General features: G+C 43.9%; 1 protein-coding gene across 1 annotated transcript in view; it reads left to right on the forward strand.

The window, feature by feature from the left end:
- The window catches only part of LOC311150207 (DNA topoisomerase I, mitochondrial-like), a 30,577-nt gene extending 12,881 nt beyond the window's left edge, over window positions 1-17,696 (forward strand). Inside the window, exons 4-21 of the mRNA XM_084187562.1 lie at window positions 975-1,473; window positions 1,780-1,838; window positions 1,989-2,111; window positions 2,287-2,377; window positions 2,453-2,520; window positions 2,673-2,788; window positions 2,949-3,070; window positions 4,126-4,248; window positions 4,404-4,591; window positions 5,805-5,949; window positions 6,183-6,326; window positions 6,498-6,683; window positions 7,450-7,518; window positions 9,064-9,178; window positions 9,464-9,591; window positions 9,722-9,816; window positions 10,038-10,187; window positions 16,190-17,696. Coding sequence (XP_084043688.1) covers window positions 975-1,473; window positions 1,780-1,838; window positions 1,989-2,111; window positions 2,287-2,377; window positions 2,453-2,520; window positions 2,673-2,788; window positions 2,949-3,070; window positions 4,126-4,248; window positions 4,404-4,591; window positions 5,805-5,949; window positions 6,183-6,326; window positions 6,498-6,683; window positions 7,450-7,518; window positions 9,064-9,178; window positions 9,464-9,591; window positions 9,722-9,816; window positions 10,038-10,187; window positions 16,190-16,292 — 2,524 coding nt within the window. The 3' untranslated portion in view covers window positions 16,293-17,696. The remainder of the gene's footprint in view (window positions 1-974; window positions 1,474-1,779; window positions 1,839-1,988; window positions 2,112-2,286; window positions 2,378-2,452; window positions 2,521-2,672; window positions 2,789-2,948; window positions 3,071-4,125; window positions 4,249-4,403; window positions 4,592-5,804; window positions 5,950-6,182; window positions 6,327-6,497; window positions 6,684-7,449; window positions 7,519-9,063; window positions 9,179-9,463; window positions 9,592-9,721; window positions 9,817-10,037; window positions 10,188-16,189) is intronic.
- Window positions 17,697-19,181: the final 1,485 nt, after the last annotated feature.

Here is a 19,181-nt window from a genome sequence, read left to right on the forward strand (position 1 = left end):
GGTGACACTGTCTGTGATTTATTTAGAATTCAAGGCACACTTAACCAGCATGGCTACCACAGCATTCTGCAGCAATACGCCATCCCATCTGGTTTGGGCTTAGTGGGACTGTCATTTGTTTTTCAATAGGACAATGACCCAACACACCTTCAGGCTGTGTAAGGGCTATTTGACCAAGAAGGAGAGTGATGGAGTGCTGCGTCAGATGACCTGGCCTCCACAATCCCCCAATCTCAACCAAATTGAGATGGTTTGGGATGAGTCGGACCACGGAGTGAAGGAAAAGCGTTCAACAAGTGCTCAGCATATGTGGGAACTTCTTCAAGACTGTTGGAAAAAAATTCCAGGTGAAGCTGGTTGAGAGAATGCCAAGTGTGTGCAAAGCTGTCATCAAGGCAAAGGGTGGCTACTTTGAAGAATCTCAAATCTCAAATATATTTGATTTGTTTAACACTTTTTTGGTTACTTCATGATTCCATATGTGTTATTTCATAGTTTTGATGTCTTAAAATTAAAGAAAAACCCTTGAATGAGTAGGTGTTCTAAAACTTTTGACCGGTAGTCTATATCAATAAATTATATCAAATGCCTTTCATTAAGTTTTTGCGCAGAAGATTGTTGCACTATGTTTTTTCCCGTTGAAGACCATTCAAAAGCCTACAAAAGTTCAAAAACTACAAGGCTACTTGCCGTGTCAATTGCGTAGCGTATTCAGTGAAACAGAAAGCTATAGACAAAAAAATGTAAGCCCTCCATTTACAATCTACGTTTTAAAAACCTTTATTAAGTTTCCTTGTCCTTTTTCTGCCTTCTTTGACATGTTCTGTGTTCATTCAGGTTGTGTGTTGTAGTCTGTATTCAATATTGGAGCTCTCTGTGGCCTGAATCATTTTGTGTCTGTGTAGCTTTCCTGTGTCTGACCCCTGTCCACTGACCCCTAACCCCTGACATCTCATGTGTTGTCCATCTCTCAGTGAACACAGGGAGCACTCTGAAAAGAAGCACAGAGACAAAGAGAAGGAAAAGGAGAGGTTGAAGCACAGCGACGGGAGTGTCGACAGGCACAGGGAGAAACAGAAGGAGGAGGAGAGGTTGAAGCACAGCGACGGGAGTGTCGACAGGCACAGGGAGAAACAGAAGGAGGAGGAGAGGTTGAAGCACAGCGACGGGAGTGTCGACAGGCACAGGGAGAAACAGAAGGAGGAGGAGAGGTTGAAGCACAGCGACGGGAGTGTCGACAGGCACAGGGAGAAACAGAAGGAGGAGGAGAGGTTGAAGCACAGCGACGGGAGTGTCGACAGGCACAGGGAGAAACAGAAGGAGGAGGAGAGGTTGAAGCACAGCGACGGGAGTGTCGACAGGCACAGGGAGAAACAGAAGGAGGAGGAGAGGTTGAAGCACAGCGACGGGAGTGTCGACAGGCACAGGGAGAAACAGAAGGAGAAAGACAAAGAGAAGAGAAGAGAGGAAAAGGTTTGTTTTCTTCTTATAGAGCAGGGGTATTCAACTCTTAGCCTACCAGGTCCGGAGCCAGCTGGTTTTCTGCGCTACGTGATAATTAATTGCACCCACCTGGTGTCCCAGGTCTAAATAAGTCAGTGATTAGAGGGGAACAATGAAAAATGCAGTGGAACTGGCTTCGAGGTCCACAGTTGAGTTTGAGGGATATAGAGGGTCTATCAGAAAAGGTAGATCTCAGATGTCACAGTGACTGTACTAGTACACTACAATTCCCAGCCAGTTTCTCTGACATTGATTGCCCCCCTCTGTTTCTCGCAGGTCAAATCCTCCCATGTTGAAGGAAAGCCCAAGAAGGAGAAAGAAAACGGTCATGCAAGGTAAATGGGAATATAGAATTGACTGTTTTATTTTCTTTTTAATTGTAACTACAGGTAGTAGTGTAAACAACTGTGGGTGTAGAAGGCAGATACTGTACATTTTAAGAATATCTACAGATTGTACCTTTAACACTGTAATGTGTCCTACAGGGAGATGTGGAGCAGCCCCAGCCCCAGCCCTCCTGCCATTAAGAGTGAACCAGAGGAGGACAACGGCTTGTACCCCTCTCCCAAACACAACAAGACTCTGAAGAGAGAGAGAGATGAGGAGGAGTGAGTAACCACAACATTCTTCTTATTATGTCTTGGTGCAGTATGCTCAGATATTAATAGTATGTACGCTGCATATAAATAGTTAATTAATGCCTTTTTTTAATGAAAGTGATCAAATTAAACCTAGACACACTTTTTTTTTACATGCTTCATCTGATGGATGTATTTTGTTCAGATTTGAATACAAGCCCAAAAAGATGAAGACAGAGAATGGCAAGAAGGCAAAGAAGAGAAAACAGGAATATGAAGACGAGGAGGAGGAAGAGGTGAGTTGAGGTTCTCAGCTGAGGTTGGACACTCTCTTTCCTCACCCTTGTTCACACTCGTTTTGTCTCATTCAGGAAATAAAACCCAAGAAGAAGGCGAAAGACAAGAAAGCCAAGAAGGAACCAGAGGAGAAGTGGAAATGGTGAGATGTTTGGGAGGATTGGTTGATTCCTACAGATACAATCACTAAATGGTTGTGGGTACTGTAAAAAACTAAACAACTACTGTCCTTCTACTGTTTATTTGTTATTTCTCTCATACACATTTTGTCATCCATCTTGTTCTGGGTTTTAGGTGGGAGGAGGAGAGATCTACTGACGGCTCCAAATGGAAGTTTCTGGAACACAAGGGACCTGTTCTTGCTCCTCCATACGAACCCCTACCCGGCCATGTCAGGTTTTTCTACGATGGTGAGTGAGTCCATGTAGATTCACACTTTATGTTTAGGTGGTTAGATTATATTTCTGATATGATGATACCACCAAGTCTCTCTGAAAAACAAGTCATACTGTATGTGATCAATCTTTCTATGTACTTCTCCATCTCTCTCCCCCCACCTCTCCCTGCTAGGTAAGCCCCTGAGACTAAGTGCCCCTGCAGAGGAGGTGGCTACGTTCTTTGCTAAGATGCTGGACCATGAGTACACAACCAAGGACATGTTTAGAAAGAACTTCTACAAGGACTGGAGAAAGGTAGGTACATGGCTGCTCTGTTTCATCTAGTAGAATGATCAGACAGGTGTTAGTTAAGCGATGCCCCATGGATTACTGTGTTATACTCCATTGCACCTACCATTGGCCAAGCATTTTCACATTTGAAATCTGACTTTCTGGTACAGCAGAAGACACTTTCTGATCTTAAGTTGGTGCTAAATACTAACAAAACAAAAGATATGCTCTTCTCTAGGCTACATCATTTAAATCTAAATTACTATAAAATTACTAGTCTAAATGGTATAGAAGTTGAACTAGTTCCTTATTATAAATATATTGATATATGGCTAGATGACAAGTTGTCTTTCAAAACACATATATCAGCTGGTAAGAAAGTTGAAGTTTAAGATTGGTTTATTTTACAGAAACAAAGCCTGTTTATCATCTGTTAATAGAAAGGAAATGGTTCAGGCTACCTTTATGTCTGTATTGGATTATGGGGATGTTATTTCCATGCGTGCTGCAGCGTCCACACGTAAACCCTTGGATGCTGTATATCATTGTGCCCTGAGGTTCATTACTGGATGTGTTCCTGATATCTAGAAGTCGGTTGGGCCTCTTTAAGCACCAGAAGAGAGCAGCATGTTATGTTATTTATCTATAAAGCGTTAATACAAAAACTTCCAATGTATCTGACATCTTTCATTTCTTATAAAATTACTAATTATAAAACTAGTTCAATGAATTACATTACACTTCAGATGCCCCCAGGTTCTACACAGATTGGAAAATGCTCCTTCAGTTATGCTGCACCTTACATGTGGAACAATTGACAAACATTCTTAGAATGGATGTTCTAGTGCCTCTTAGACAATTCAAAAAATTGATTTCTGATCTTTTAAATGTTAATTGTGATTGTTTTTCTTAATGTGTATATGTCTTGTGTATTTGTGCAGATGTGTTTTTTCTTTGTATTGAAAACAGGACTCAACTGCAAATGAGACCTTGGTCTCAGTTGATCCCCTGTATAAATACAATTATAAAAAAGAATTTTAAAAATATACATAAACCTCCATTCTGTCCTTTAACCCCAGGAAATGACATCGGAGGAGAAGTCAAAGATCACAGATATAAATAAGTGTAACTTCACAGAGATGAGCGAGTACTTCAAGGCCCAATCAGAGGCCCGGAAACAGATGTCCAAAGACGAGAAACTGGTGAGGCCCTGAACCAACACGCACACACACACACACACACACACACACACACACACACACACACACACACACACACGCACACACACACACACACACACACATATACAACTCACACACCCTCCAACATTCTCTAATGTTATTCCAACGTTTTCCAGAAAATCAAAGAGGAGAATGAGCGTATCCTCCAGGAGTATGGCTTCTGTGTGATGGACAACCATAAGGAGCGAATTGGAAACTTCCGCATCGAGCCTCCCGGTCTGTTCAGGGGGCGTGGGGACCACCCAAAGATGGGCATGCTGAAACGCCGCATCCGCCCTGAAGACATCATTATCAACTGCAGCAAGTGAGTCTCCCCATCTTTATCAGCATCATCACCATTGTCATAGTTGGAAAGAGGGTGATGAATGATCATTGCGAGGGATTGGTGGTAGAAAGAACGAGGGATAAATGATGAAAAGGATGGATAAAGGGATCACCAAGTTGATGATAAGTGTGTAGTCTTGTGTTCCTACCACAAGGGGTCCCTGTACACCACTATATATTTGAGTGGTAAGCTATTGTTCCTGACATCACACAATGTTTTTTCTACAGTGACAGGAGTTCTTATTGTGTGTGTGTGTGTTTTTATGTGAAAGACTCCTCCACCCCTCTGCCCCATTGTTATGTTCCACTGTTCTCTCCCTTATCCCTCCCTCCTCTCCCTGCTGTATTTCTGTCCCTCTCCTCCCTTCTCCCTCCCTCATCTGAATGTCTGTCCCTCTCCCCTCTCTCCCCCGTTCTCCCTCCTGCCTCTGTATGTCCCTCCCACCCTCCCTCCCTCTGTAATTCTTATCTCCCTCTCCATCTCCTCCATCTCTGCCTTGTTGTGATTGCTGCAACTATTTTTATCCAAGGGAAAAAGTATCTTTGCTTGCTGTCCTGCCCTGTTCTGTCCTGGCTCTGTCCTGTCCTGTCCTGGCTCTTCTGGTTTGCGTGCATGGTTTGTGTTTGTGTGTGTGATGGTCCTAAACATGCCATATGGTTGTTTACGTGTGTGTCCGTCTGTGTCAAAGGTCATCTTCCTGTCTGTGTATCTCCAGGCTCAGTTGTGTGTGTGTGCGTGCGTTCGTGTGTGCATGTGTGTGTGTGTGCATGCGCACGCATGTGTGTGTGTCGCCTCGGACCCAGTCCGGTGGTGGAAACAATAAAAGGCCAAGCTGACCATCTACCTGCTCAGCTTGGCTTTGTTTTGTTGTGTTTTTCACCCCGGTCCTGTAATAGTTGTACACGGGAGAGGAAATGTCAAAACAGGATCAGCTTTCCTCACCCAATGCCTTTAGAACACGATTGAAGACGTCAGTATGCCATCCCATCCTATGCATTATGAGAGATCTGAAGGCCTCAAGCCTAAAGGATTTGGGGTGAACCCACGTGAACTAGGCCTTTCCCTAGACTAGCTAAAAAAAACATCTCTCTGCCCCTCTTCCCCAAGTTATGTCTCACTCAGTCTGTTTGATCCAAGGTATTGCTTTATTCTTCTTCTAACCTTCTCTCTGCCCCTCTCCTCTTCTTCTCAGAGATTCCAAGCACCCCAAGCCGCCCCAGGGCACGCGCTGGAAGGAGGTTCGTCATGACAACAAGGTCACATGGCTGGTGTCGTGGACTGAGAACATCCAGGGTTCTATCAAGTACATCATGCTCAACCCCAGCTCCAGAATCAAGGTAATGACAACCTTAAACCTTCTCACTCCTAACCCTAACAAGTACATTTACTTCTGCTCCAGAATCAAGGTAACTCTAAGATCTCACACCTAACCCCTAACCATGACCCTCTCACCCTAACCTCAACTAAAGGAGGTTACAAAAGGAGTCCCTCACTCCCTTATCCTTACCCTATCACTCTAATCTGATCTAACCTGTCTGTCTGTCTCTGTTCCGTGTCTGCCTGTGTGTAGGGCGAGAAGGACTGGCAGAAGTATGAGACGGCCCGGAGGCTGAAGAAGTGTGTGGACCGCCTGAGGGCGCAGTACAGAGAGGACTGGAAGTCTAAAGAGATGAGGATCAGACAGAGAGCTGTGGCTCTCTACTTCATAGACAAGGTGATGGGAAATACATGCTACATCTATTATCTGTGTGTGACTGGATAGGTGAGAGCAAGGTTACTGCCCTTTTTCTTTCACCTCTCCAAGCCTTTTCGATTGGGGTTGGATACCTAAATACTTGAGGATACTCAAACACAACCTCTGCCCTCCATCCTGTTTGTCCCATAGCTGGCCCTGAGGGCAGGGAATGAGAAGGAGGAGGGGGAGACGGCTGATACAGTTGGCTGCTGCTCCCTGAGGGTGGAACACATCAAGCTGTACCCCAAGATGGACGACCAGGAGTATGTGGTGGAGTTTGACTTCCTGGGAAAAGACTCCATCAGATACTACAACAAGATGCCTGTGGAGAAGAGGGTGAGGAAGGGGAGGAGTGGAGGGAAAAGGGGGGGGGGGAGTGTGAAAGGAGAGGAGAGGGGGAGTGTTGACGAGGGAAGAGTAAGTGGTGGAGAGGGGGAAGAGTGGAGGAGAAGCGGGACTGGGATGAAGGGGAGGGCAGAAGAGATTGAGAAGAGGGGGAGGAGTGGAGGAGAGAGGGGACAGATGGAGAAGAGAGGAGGGGGAGGACAGAAGATATTGAGAAGAGGGGGAGGAGTGGAGGAGAGAGGAGGAAGGAGGGAAGAAGATATTGATTTAAGAATTGAAGGGATGTTTAAGATTTCATAGTTTCCATTTGATGGGATGGTCTAGTCAGTGTTGTGCGAGCGTTTAACAGATGTCTGGAACATGTGTTACTCATGTTTTATTGGGTCTACCTTTGTGCACACACCTGTCTGTGTGTGTGTGTGTTTGGACACACACTGCTCGGAGGATGTTTGTACAGACAGGTGATCCAGGCCCTAAAGTGCTTTCTGTCAGCTCTGCCTCTGGGGGAGGTCTGTTTCCTGGCATACACATTACACACACATTACACACACACACACACACACACAACCTGCTCAATGACGGCACCCTCATCTGGCAAGAATCAGACATTACAACTAAGAGAATAACTAGATCACCAGCTTGTTCACGGTTATTTATCAAAACCTCAAAGTCAAATGTACTAGAATACTGGTGTATTCAATAAGGAATAAGACATGTCAAGACTCCATCTTAAATGAACCTGTGTATTCTTTCTCAGGTGTTTAAGAACCTGCAGCTGTTCCTAGAGAATAAGCAGCCTGAGGACGACCTCTTCGACAGACTCAATGTAAGAGAGACAACATATGGTCTTAATACTGGGTGAATGAAGGAACTGAGAACTAATAGTAAATTATAAACTGGGTGGTTCGAGCCCTGAATGCAGATTGGCTGACAGCCGTGGTAATCAGACCATATACCACGGGTATGACAAAACATGTATTTTTACTGCTCTAATTACGTTGGTAACCAGTTTATAATAGCAATAAGGCACTTCGGGGGTTTGTGATATATGGCCAATATACCATTTACATTTTAGTCATTTAGCAGACAGACGCTCTTATCCAGAGCGACTTACAGTTAGTGAGTGCATACATTTTCATACTGGTCCCCCGTGGGAAATGAACCCACAACCCTGGCGTTGCAAGCGCCATGCTCTACCAACTGAGCTACAGGGGACTATACCATGGCTAAGGGCTGTATCCATGCACTCCGTATTGCGTCGTGCATAAGAACAGCCCTTAGCTGTGGTATATTGGCCATATACCACACCCCCCTTACATCACTGTCTCAATTGTGCTCTCTCTCTCTTCCCTAAACTCACCTACCTCTTTCTCTCTCCCCATCTCCTCTAAACTCACCTACCTCTCCCTCATCTCCCCTACCTCCCCCATCTCCCCTAAACTCACCTCCCTCTCTCCCCCATCTCCTCTAAACTCACCTCCCTCTCCCTCTCTCCCTATCTCCCCTAAACTCACCTCCCTCTCTCTACCATCTCCTCTAAACTCACCTACCTCTCCCTCTCTCCCCATCTCCCCTACCTCTCCCCCATCTCCCCTAAACTCACCTACCTCTCCCTCTCTCTCCCTCATCTCCCCTAAATCACCTCCCTCTCTCCCCCATCTCCCCTAAACTCACCTCCCTATCCCTCTCTCCCCCATCTCCCCTAAACTCACCTCCCTCTCCCTCTCTCCCCATCTCCCCTAAACTCACCTCCCTCTCTCCCCATCTCCCCTAAACTCACCTACCTATCCCTCTCTCCCCCATCTCCCCTAAACTCACCTCCCTCTCCCTCTCTCCCCATCTCCCCTAAACTCACCTCCCTCTCCCCCTCTCTCCCTCATCTCCTCTAAACTCACCTCCCTCTCCCCCTCTCACCTAAACTCACCTACCTCTCCCTCTCACCTCCCCTCAACTCACCTCCCTCTCCCCCTCTCTTCCTCATCTCCCCTCAACTCACCTCCCTCTCCCCCTCTCCCCCTCTCTCCCTCATCTCCCCTAAACTCACCTCCCTCTCCCCCTCTCTCCCTCATCTCCCCTAAACTCACCTCCCTCTCCCCCTCTCTCCATCATCTCCCCTAAACTCACCTCCCTCTCCCCCTCTCACCTAAACTCACCTACCTCTCCCTCTCATCTCCCCTCAACTCACCTCCCTCTCCCCCTCTCTCCCTCATCTCCCCTCAACTCACCTCCCTCTCCCCCTCTCTCCCTCATCTCCCCTAAACTCACCTCCCTCTCCCCCTCTCTCCCTCATCTCCCCTAAACTCACCTCCCTCTCCCTCTCCCCCTGCCTTTATATCTTCCTTCTCTTCCTCATCTTCCTCCTCTTCTCCAGACTTCTATTCTGAATAAGCACCTCCAGGAGTTGATGGATGGGCTGACAGCCAAAGTGTTCCGTACGTACAATGCCTCCATCACCCTGCAGCAGCAGCTCAAAGAGCTCACCAGCCGTGAGTGACAGCACGCACACAGCCAATCACACACACAGCTCCCATGAGTGACAGGTCCACTAGCCAATAGTGGATGAAGTTGTCTGCTCAATGTTTGCTTCTACTAACCTGATGTCGGTGCAAATGTTATTGTTGCTGTATCACTAGCTTTAATAAAGATCACATTGGCAGCAGCAATCAGTGAGCAAATATTTGGTTAAACTTCATGTTACGGTAGCCTACACAATTGACCAGATATTTCCTTGAAAAGCGCATGGTAAACACTGTATCTGTGTCTATCTCCAGCGGACGAGAGCATTCCTGCTAAGATCCTGTCCTACAACAGAGCCAACCGGGCGGTGGCTATACTGTGCAACCACCAGAGGGCTCCACCCAAGACCTTTGAGAAGTCCATGCAGAACCTGCAAACCAAGGTAACAATAGAATAGAATAAGTCTCTATTGTCCACTTGCACTGAAATGTATATTTTTGCTGTAACAGTATCCACATAGTATACACGGTAATGACCAATTGTGTGTGTGTGTGTGTGTTTAATGCTCTCAGATAGATGAGAAGCAGAAGCAGCTGTCGACCACCAGGAAACAGCTGAAGGGGGCCAAGACAGAGCACAAGGCTTCACATGATGACCGGAGCAAAAAGTGAGTACAGCTCTACTGAAGCTACACCAAACTAGGGCCCCATGCCAAGTCAACCCCTAGCTAGCCCCTTCCCCTACGTACTTTGTGCTGCATACAAATGACAATAGATTCACCGTGCCGGCAGATGAGTGGATGTTTCTACTCATTTCTTACCCCAATCCGATTTGGTAGAACTAGTGATCGATCAATCAACTAATCAATGAATTGTGTGGTGTCCTCAGGATGGTGGAGGTGAAGAGGAAGGCGGTCCAGAGGATAGAGGAACAGCTGATGAAGTTACAGATGCAGGCCACAGACAGAGAGGAGAACAAGCAGATCGCCCTGGGAACCTCCAAACTCAACTACCTGGACCCACGCATCTCTGTGGCATGGTAACAAACAGACAGGGGGGGGAATGATCACATCTCTGTGGCATGGTAACAGACAGACAGGGAGGGGAATGATCACATCTCTGTGGCATGGTAACAGACAGACAGGGAGGGGAATGATCACATCTCTGTGGCATGGTAACAGACAGACAGGGAGGGGAATGATCACATCTCTGTGGCATGGTAACAGACAGACAGGGAGGGGAATGATCACATCTCTGTGGCATGGTAACAGACAGACAGGGAGGGGAATGATCACATCTCTGTGGCATGGTGACAGACAGACAGGGAGGGGAATGATCACATCTCTGTGGCATGGTAACAGACAGACAGGGAGGGGAATGATCACATCTCTGTGGCATGGTAACAGACAGGGAGGGAGGGGAATGATCACATCTCTGTGGCATGGTAACTGACAGACAGGTAGGGGAATGATCACATCTCTGTGGCATGGTAACAGACAGACAGGGAGGGGAATGATCACATCTCTGTGGCATGGTAACAGACAGACAGAGAGGGGAAATATCACATCTCTGTGGCATGGTAACAGACAGACAGGGAGGGGAATGATCACATCTCTGTGGCATGGTAACAGACAGACAGGGAGGGGAAATATCACATCTCTGTGGCATGGTAACAGACAGACAGAGAGGGGAAATATCACATCTCTGTGGCATGGTAACAGACAGACAGGGAGGGGAAATATCACATCTCTGTGGCATGGTAACAGACAGACAGGGAGGGGAAATATCACATCACTGTGGCATGGTAACAGACAGACAGGGAGGGCAAATATCACATATCTGTGGCATGGTAACAGACAGACAGGGAGGGGAAATATCACATATCTGTGGCATGGTAACAGACAGACAGGGAGGGGAAATATCACATCTCTGTGGCATGGTAACAGACAGACAGGGAGGGGAATGATCACATCTCTGTGGCATGGTAACAGACAGACAGAGAGGGGAAATATCACATTTCTGTGGCATGGTAACAGACAGACAGGGAGGGGAAATATCACATCTCTGTGGCATGGTAACAGACAGACAGGGAGGGGAATGATCACATATCTGTGGCATGGTGACAGACAGACAGGGAGGGGAATGATCACATCTCTGTGGCATGGTAACAGACAGACAGGGAGGGGAATGATCACATCTCTGTGGCATGGTAACAGACAGACAGGGAGGGGAATGATCACATCTCTGTGGCATGGTAACTGACAGACAGGTAGGGGAATGATCACATCTCTGTGGCATGGTAACAGACAGACAGGGAGGGGAATGATCACATCTCTGTGGCATGGTAACAGACAGACAGAGAGGGGAAATATCACATCTCTGTGGCATGGTAACAGACAGACAGGGAGGGGAATGATCACATCTCTGTGGCATGGTAACAGACAGACAGGGAGGGGAATGATCACATCTCTGTGGCATGGTATCAGACAGACAGAGAGGGGAAATATCACATCTCTGTGGCATGGTAACAGACAGACAGGGAGGGGAAATATCACATCTCTGTGGCATGGTAACAGACAGACAGGGAGGGGAAATATCACATCTCTGTGGCATGGTAACAGACAGACAGGGAGGGGAAATAACAGACAGAGATGGGGAAATATCACATCTCTGTGGCATGGTAACAGACAGACAGGGAGGGGAATGATCACATCTCTGTGGCATGGTAACAGACAGACAGAGAGGGGAAATATCACATTTCTGTGGCATGGTAACAGACAGACAGGGATGGGAAATATCACATCTCTGTGGCATGGTAACAGACAGACAGAGAGGGGAAATATCACATCTCTGTGTCATGGTAACATACAGACAGAGAGGGGAAATATCACATCTCTGTGGCATGGTAACAGACAGACAGGGAGGGGAATGATCACATCTCTGTGGCATGGTAACAGACAGACAGGGAGGGGAAATATCACATCTCTGTGGCATGGTAACAGACAGACAGGGAGGGGAATGATCACATCTCTGTGGCATGGTAACAGACAGACAGGGAGGGGAATGATCACATTACATAAAGTGGATTACATTTTACTTCACAAGTTGCACAGATACCATGTAGTTAATTTCTCTTGTAATTACACGATAAGTAAGTAACTAATGTCTGTGCCAGGTACAACTGAGGAATATATTTGTTATTAAAGTAGTTACATAGTAATGTAAGCCTGACATAAGGGTAACTACATGTAATGTTTTCATAGGTGGGGGTGGATGTGTGTCTTGGGTGGGTGGGTGGGGGTAGTGGTGGGGTCACTAGTGCTCGCCAATGGTGACAGAAGGCAGGAAATGCTTGTGCATTGTGGGAAAGCAGCAGCGACGGCAGCAGCAGCTGAAAAAAGCAGAGTGAAGAAGAGAAAGAAAGGGTGAGAAGGAAAAGTGTGTGAGCATGAAGAACAATAGGGTTTGTTTGTAGGGCCAGAGAGCGTCCCCTCACTCCACGTGTAGAGGCAATGTGACGGGCCACCTGGGACAAATAGCCAGTCGTGTGAAAAGTACTCAATCGTCATACTTGAGTAAAAGTAAAGATATCTTAATAGAAAATGACTCAAGTAAATGTGAATGTCACCTAGTAAAATAATAGTTGAGTAAAAGTCTAAAAGTATCAGGTTTTAAATGTACTTAAGTACAGTGGTGGAAAAAGTACTCAACATGTTTGTTTTTTACGGAGAGACAGGGGAACACTCCAACACTCAGACATCATTTACAAACGCAGTAGGGATGATTGATAGGTGTGTGAATTGGACCATAATTCTGTCCTGCCTGAGCATTTGAAAGGTAACGAGTACTTTTTGGTGTCAGGGAAAATGTATGGAGTAAAAAGTAAATATTTTCTTTAGAAATGTTGTTTCTTTATGAATGAGTAAAAGTAAAAGTTGACAAATATATAAATAGTAAAATAAAGTACAGATTCCCCAAAAAACTACTTAAGTAGTACTTTAAAGTATTTTACACCACTCCAAATAGCTTACTGCTTCTGGATGAAGGAATAGGCCAAGGATAGGCCAAGGAAGAGGGCCCTCCACCAACACAACCTTTATCCACCAACACAACCTTTTATGATCAATTGAATTTTCATTTTCAATGATGAAAGGACAAAACATTAATCAAAAAGACAACTGTCTTTGTACTGTCTTTGTACTGTCTTTGTACTGTCTTTGTACTGTCTTTGTCAGAGATTGAGAGTGTGAGTACATAGACCCACCATTTTAGGGCACCAAAGGTATTGGGACAAATTCACTTACAGTGAGGGAAAAAAGTATTTGATCCCCTGCTGATTTTGTACATTTGCCCACTGACAAAGAAATGATCAGTCTATAATTTTAATGGTAGGTTTATTTGAACAGTGAGAGACAGAATAACAACAAAAAAATCCAGAAAAACGCATGTCAAAATGTTATAAATTGATTTGCATTTTAATGAGGGAAATAAGTATTTGACCCCCTCTCAATCAGAAAGATTTCTGGCTCCCAGGTGTCTTTTATACAGGTAACGAGCTGAGATTAGGAGCACACTCTTAAAGGGAGTGCTCCTAATCTCAGCTTGTTACCTATATAAAAGACACCTGTCCACAGAAGCAATCAATCAATCAGATTCCAAACTCTCCACCATGGCCAAGACCAAAGAGCTCTCCAATGATGTCAGGGACAAGATTGTAGACCTACACAAGGCTGGAATGGGCTACAAGACCATCGCCAAGCAGCTTGGTGAGAAGGTGACAACAGTTGGTGCGATTATTCGCAATTGGAAAAAACACAAAAGCACTGTCAATCTCCCTCGGCCTGGGGCTCCATGCAAGATCTCACCTCGTGGAGTTGCAATGATCATGAGAACGGTGAGGAATCAGCCCAGAACTACACAGGAGGATCTTGTCAATGATCTCAAGGCAGCTGGGACCATAGTCACCAAGAAAAAAATTGGTAACACACTACGCCGTGAAGGACTGAAATCCTGCAGCGCCCGCAAGGTCCCCCTGCTCAAGAAAGCACATATACAGGCCCGTCTGAAGTTTGCCAATGAACATCTGAATGATTCAGAGGAGAACTGGGTGAAAGTGTTGTGGTCAGATGAGACCAAAATCGAGCTCTTTGGCATCAACTCAACTCGCCGTGTTTGGAGGAGGAGGAATGCTGCCTATGACCCCAAGAACACCATCCCCGCTGTCAAAATGGAAGTGGAAACATTATGCTTTGGGGGTGTTTTTCTGCTAAGGGGACAGGACAACTTCACCGCATCAAAGGGACAATGGACGGGGCCTTGTACCGTCAAATCTTGGGTGAGAACCCCCTTCCCTCAGCCAGGGCATTGAAAATGGGTCATGGATGATTCCAGCATGACAATGAACCAAAACACACGGCCATGGCAACAAAGGAGTGGCTCAAGAAGAAGCACATTAAGGTCCTGGAGTGGCCTAGCCAGTCTCCAGACCTTAATCCCATAGAAAGTCTGTGGAGGGAGCTGAAGGTTCAAGTTGCCAAACGTCAGCCCCGAAATCTTAATGACTTGGAGAAGATCTGCAAAGAGGAGTGGAACAAAATCCCTCCTGAGATGTGTGCAAACCTGGTGGCCAACTACAAGAAACGTCTGACCTCTGTGATTGCCAACAAGGGTTTTGCCACCAAGTACTAAGTCATGTTTTGCAGAGGGGTCAAATACTTATTTCCCTCATTAAAATGCAAATCAATTTATAACATTTTTGACATGGATTTTTCTGGATTTTTTTGTTGTTATTCTGTCTCTCACTGTTCAAATAAACCTACCATTAAAATTATAGACTGATCATGTCTTTGTCAGTGGGCAAACGTACAAAATCAGCAGGGGATCAAATACTTTTTTCCCTCACTGTATATGTGTATTAAAGTAGTCAAATGTTAAGTATTTGGTCCCATATTCATAGCACACAATGACTACATCAAGATTGTGACTCTACACATTTGTTGGATACATTTGCTGTTTGTTTTGGTTGTGTTTCAGATTATTTTGTGCCCAATAAAAATGAATGGTAAATAATGTATTGTGTCATTTTGGATGCACTTCTATTGTACATAAGAATAGATTAATGTGGATGCTACCATGATTACGGGTTAATCCTGAATTAATTGTGAATAATGATGAGTGAGAACGTTACAGACGCACAAATATCATAACCTCCCCTGTTATTAACATGTCTTGGGGGTATGATATTTATGCGTCTGTAACTTTCTCACTCATCATTATTTACGATTAATTCAGGACTATCCATAATCATGGTAGGATCCACATTAAGTGTTTAGAAACATATTCTATTCTTATTTACAATAAAAGTGACTCCAAAATGACACAATACATTATTTACCATTCATTTCTGTTAGGCACAAAATAATCTGAAACACAACCAAAACAAACAGCAAATGCATCCAACAAATTTGTAGAGTCACAAGCTTGATGTAGTCATTGCGTGCTAGGATTATGGGACCAAAAACTTAACGTTTGACTACTTACTGTAAATACACATATAAGTGAATTTGTTCCAATACTTTTGATCCCCTAAACTGGGGGAACTATGGACAGAAAGTGCTGTAATTTCTAATCGGTTCACTCGATATGGATGACAATACCCTCAAATTAAAGATGACAGTCTGCACTTTAACCTCTGTAATTTCTAATAGGTTCACTCGATATGGATGACAATACCCTCAAATTAAAGCTGACAGTCTGCACTTTAACCTCTGTAATTTCTAATCGGTTCACTTGATATGGATGACAATACCCTCAAATTAAAGCTGACAGTCTGCACTTTAACCTCATAGTCATTGTATCATTTCAAATCCAAAGTGCTGGGGTACAGAGCCAAAACAACAACAAATGTGTCACTGTCCCAATACTTTTGTTTGCTTTCCCTCCTCTGCTTTTAGTGCTCTCTCCTAATGCCCTGCTCTCCTCCACTCTCCTTCTCTCCTCCTCTCTTCCTCTCCTCCTCTCCTCCTCTCTCCTCCTCTACAGGGTTAAGAAATGGGACGTTCCCATAGAGAAGATCTACAATAAAACCCAGAGGGAGAAATTTGCCTGGGCCATCGACATGGCCGAAGAAGACTATGAGTTTTAGATCCTATTCTGTAGTTTTATCCCTCTGTTGTATTCTTGTTTAATTTTAGAAGTATGTGTAGTTCATGTGATTGATTCCACATTCTTAGCGATTGACCAGGGTCCTGTTTGAAGCATGTACTGTATCCTTCCTTCCTCCCTTGAATTGAACGCAGATCTGATAGTATTGGTTAAAGCAGTATGGTAGAAACCTTGCTTACACGTATCCAATCACATGCAAATCAGTGATGAGGAATAAAGTAGTGCATTGGCCAAGTATTCAAACAGGGATCACACCCTGGGTCTTACTGCAGCGCAAAGTATAGTAGTGTGTTAGACCAAAACTAGTTGACTTGACCTTTCAACCTTATCAGCTTCTGTGATTTTCAGCTAGCTAATAGAAGTACTGTAAATGCCGGCTTTTTCTATTGATTTATGCTCCAATATCTTAGTCATCAAATGTATTGATAAATTCTATATTTTGAAATATTAATGAATTAATCAAAGAATTCCCTAAGGAGCGGCACCTTCACACCTTGTGGAAAGAGACAGAGCAGTGGTATGGTGTGTGTGTGTGTGTGTGTGTGTGTGTGTGTGTGTGTGTGTGTGTGTGTGTGTGTGTGTCGCAAGTGTTTAATTGTGAATGAGTGCACCATTATTAATGATTTATGAACTTTGAAATCTGTATGAAGAGTGAGGAGAAGAAAATGGGGATGATGTTTATAATGGAGGATGATGGTGATTAAGACACAACCAAGCACTATGCTCATGTAATTCTAGCACATAGAATGTGAATTTGTTTTTCATTGGTTTAATTTTGCTGTTTATTTCAGGGATGTATATATTTCTTGTCTGTTTTCAGTATGTACTTGTATGTTATTCTGTGTTTTGTAGTATGTGTATCCTTCGTGTTGTCACCAGGCCTCCCTACCTGTAGATAGATATCTTTTCACACGTTTTGCTGAATGAAAACGATTCCGCTGTATGTTACTTGAAGAAATGGCTATATAAAAATGTACTGTTTTGGTGCCTGTTTTGTGTAGATACAAATGACTGCTTGCTCTTTTAAAAAGAGAAAAATAGAAATGTGTGAGGGATATGGATTTTGCCAAAAACAAAATGAAAACAACTGTTACATAAACATCTATCATTAATTAAAGATTTTAGGGTGTTTCTTTTTTTTGTACTGCTGTAAACAATGTGGAAGAAATATGTCCTCTATGAAATGATTGTTTAATGTGAATAAGCATTAACATAACATTATTAAATTAGCATTATTACCACTAAGCACATATTTAGCATTAATGTAACTAGCCAATAGCCTTTCTTAACCCTTTAACCATCCTATTCATTTTTAGTTTGTTTGTTGTTTGCTTATTATTTTGGCTTTGTAGATAATTTGAGAATAAAACATACAACTCATCATACTACTGCTTTCCTTCCCTGAGAGATTAAAGTTCAATATTCTTATGTAATGACTAAAACATAAACTGCTGGAAGATATTTGACATGAATAAGATCAACCATTAACTACAGTACTTGTCTCGATCGAACAGACCTATTATGGCAGTGATGTACTCTACATAATATACAGCCGTTCTCAGTCTCTGGGATTATACATAGCCTAATGCATATTGTTCATCAAGTTTATATTCAAGCTTCTGAGTGACGATGAATGCAAAATACAGCACAATGTGATAGTGTATCAGAACAGACAATATATGCATGTAGAGAGAGAGAAAGAGAGGAAATGATCAGCCAGTGCTGCTTGGTGGACAAAGAGAAATGTAATCCTGTCAGATAATTAACAGTGGCCATTCAGGGTGGTGGTCGCAATACAATTCTCAGTGATCTCATGTCCTTAGGGAGAGAGCTGGGAGGTAACAGGCTTGCGTGCTGTGCTGTTGTGTGTTGTGTTGGCTCTACAGTTTCTGTCTGTGCTGTGTATTCCTGCTGTGGTGACCTGTCCTGTTTATGGGTCTATGTGTATACTCAGTTTAGAAAGAAAGGTGAAATTAAATCACAACACCACACATGACATTGTCATCTTTATGAAACTGAAACTTAGTTGCGGTACCTCCTCAGACCACATGAGGGCTCTATTTTAAAAACAGAGCAGAGGTCAAAACTCCCCACACAATAACAAATGTAGCATATTAGAATCCAGATCATGACTTGAACAAATATTTGTAAAAATGTGTCATTTTATGACTTGATAAAGATTAGACAAAGAGTGGATGTGTGAACATGTCTGTAGTTACATGTTTTGTGGTGAGTTTCAGTGCACTGTATGGTTGTCATAGGAGTGTGACTTTGGCTTTCAGCAAGCATACTAATTACTTATGTACTTGAAATGACTGTAAATGGGATGTGGTGCAGCAAGGACAATGTTAGAGAAGGGCTCTACAACCCTGTTCCTGGAGAGCTACCATCCTGTAGGTTTTCGCGCCCACCCTAATCTAGTACACCTGATTCTAATCATAAACTTGTTGATAAACTGAATCAGGTTAGTTACAACTGGGGTTGGATTGAAAACCTACAGGAGGGTATCTCTCCTGGAACAGGGTTGGAGAGCCCTGGACTAGAGTGTAAAAAATTATGCATGACTACATTGCATAAAAACACTCAGAATATGGCATAATCAGGCTTGTAGGCTACTTTTTTTCAGCAGGTTTGTGATTTTGTATGCAAATGCCTCCTAATGCTACTGGTTGACAATGTATTGCACAAGTACAGTGCCTTCAGAACGTATTCACACCCCTTGACTTATTCCACATTTTGTTGTGTTACAGCCTGAATTCAAAATGGATTAAATATATTTGTTTTTTCTCACCCATCTACACACAATAACCCATAATGACAAAGTGAAAACATGTTTTTAGACATTTTAGCAAATTAATAGAAAATGAAA

This window comes from Coregonus lavaretus (assembly GCF_964263955.1).
Source record: "Coregonus lavaretus genome assembly, chromosome: 22".
NCBI classification, from domain to species: Eukaryota; Metazoa; Chordata; class Actinopteri; order Salmoniformes; family Salmonidae; genus Coregonus; species Coregonus lavaretus.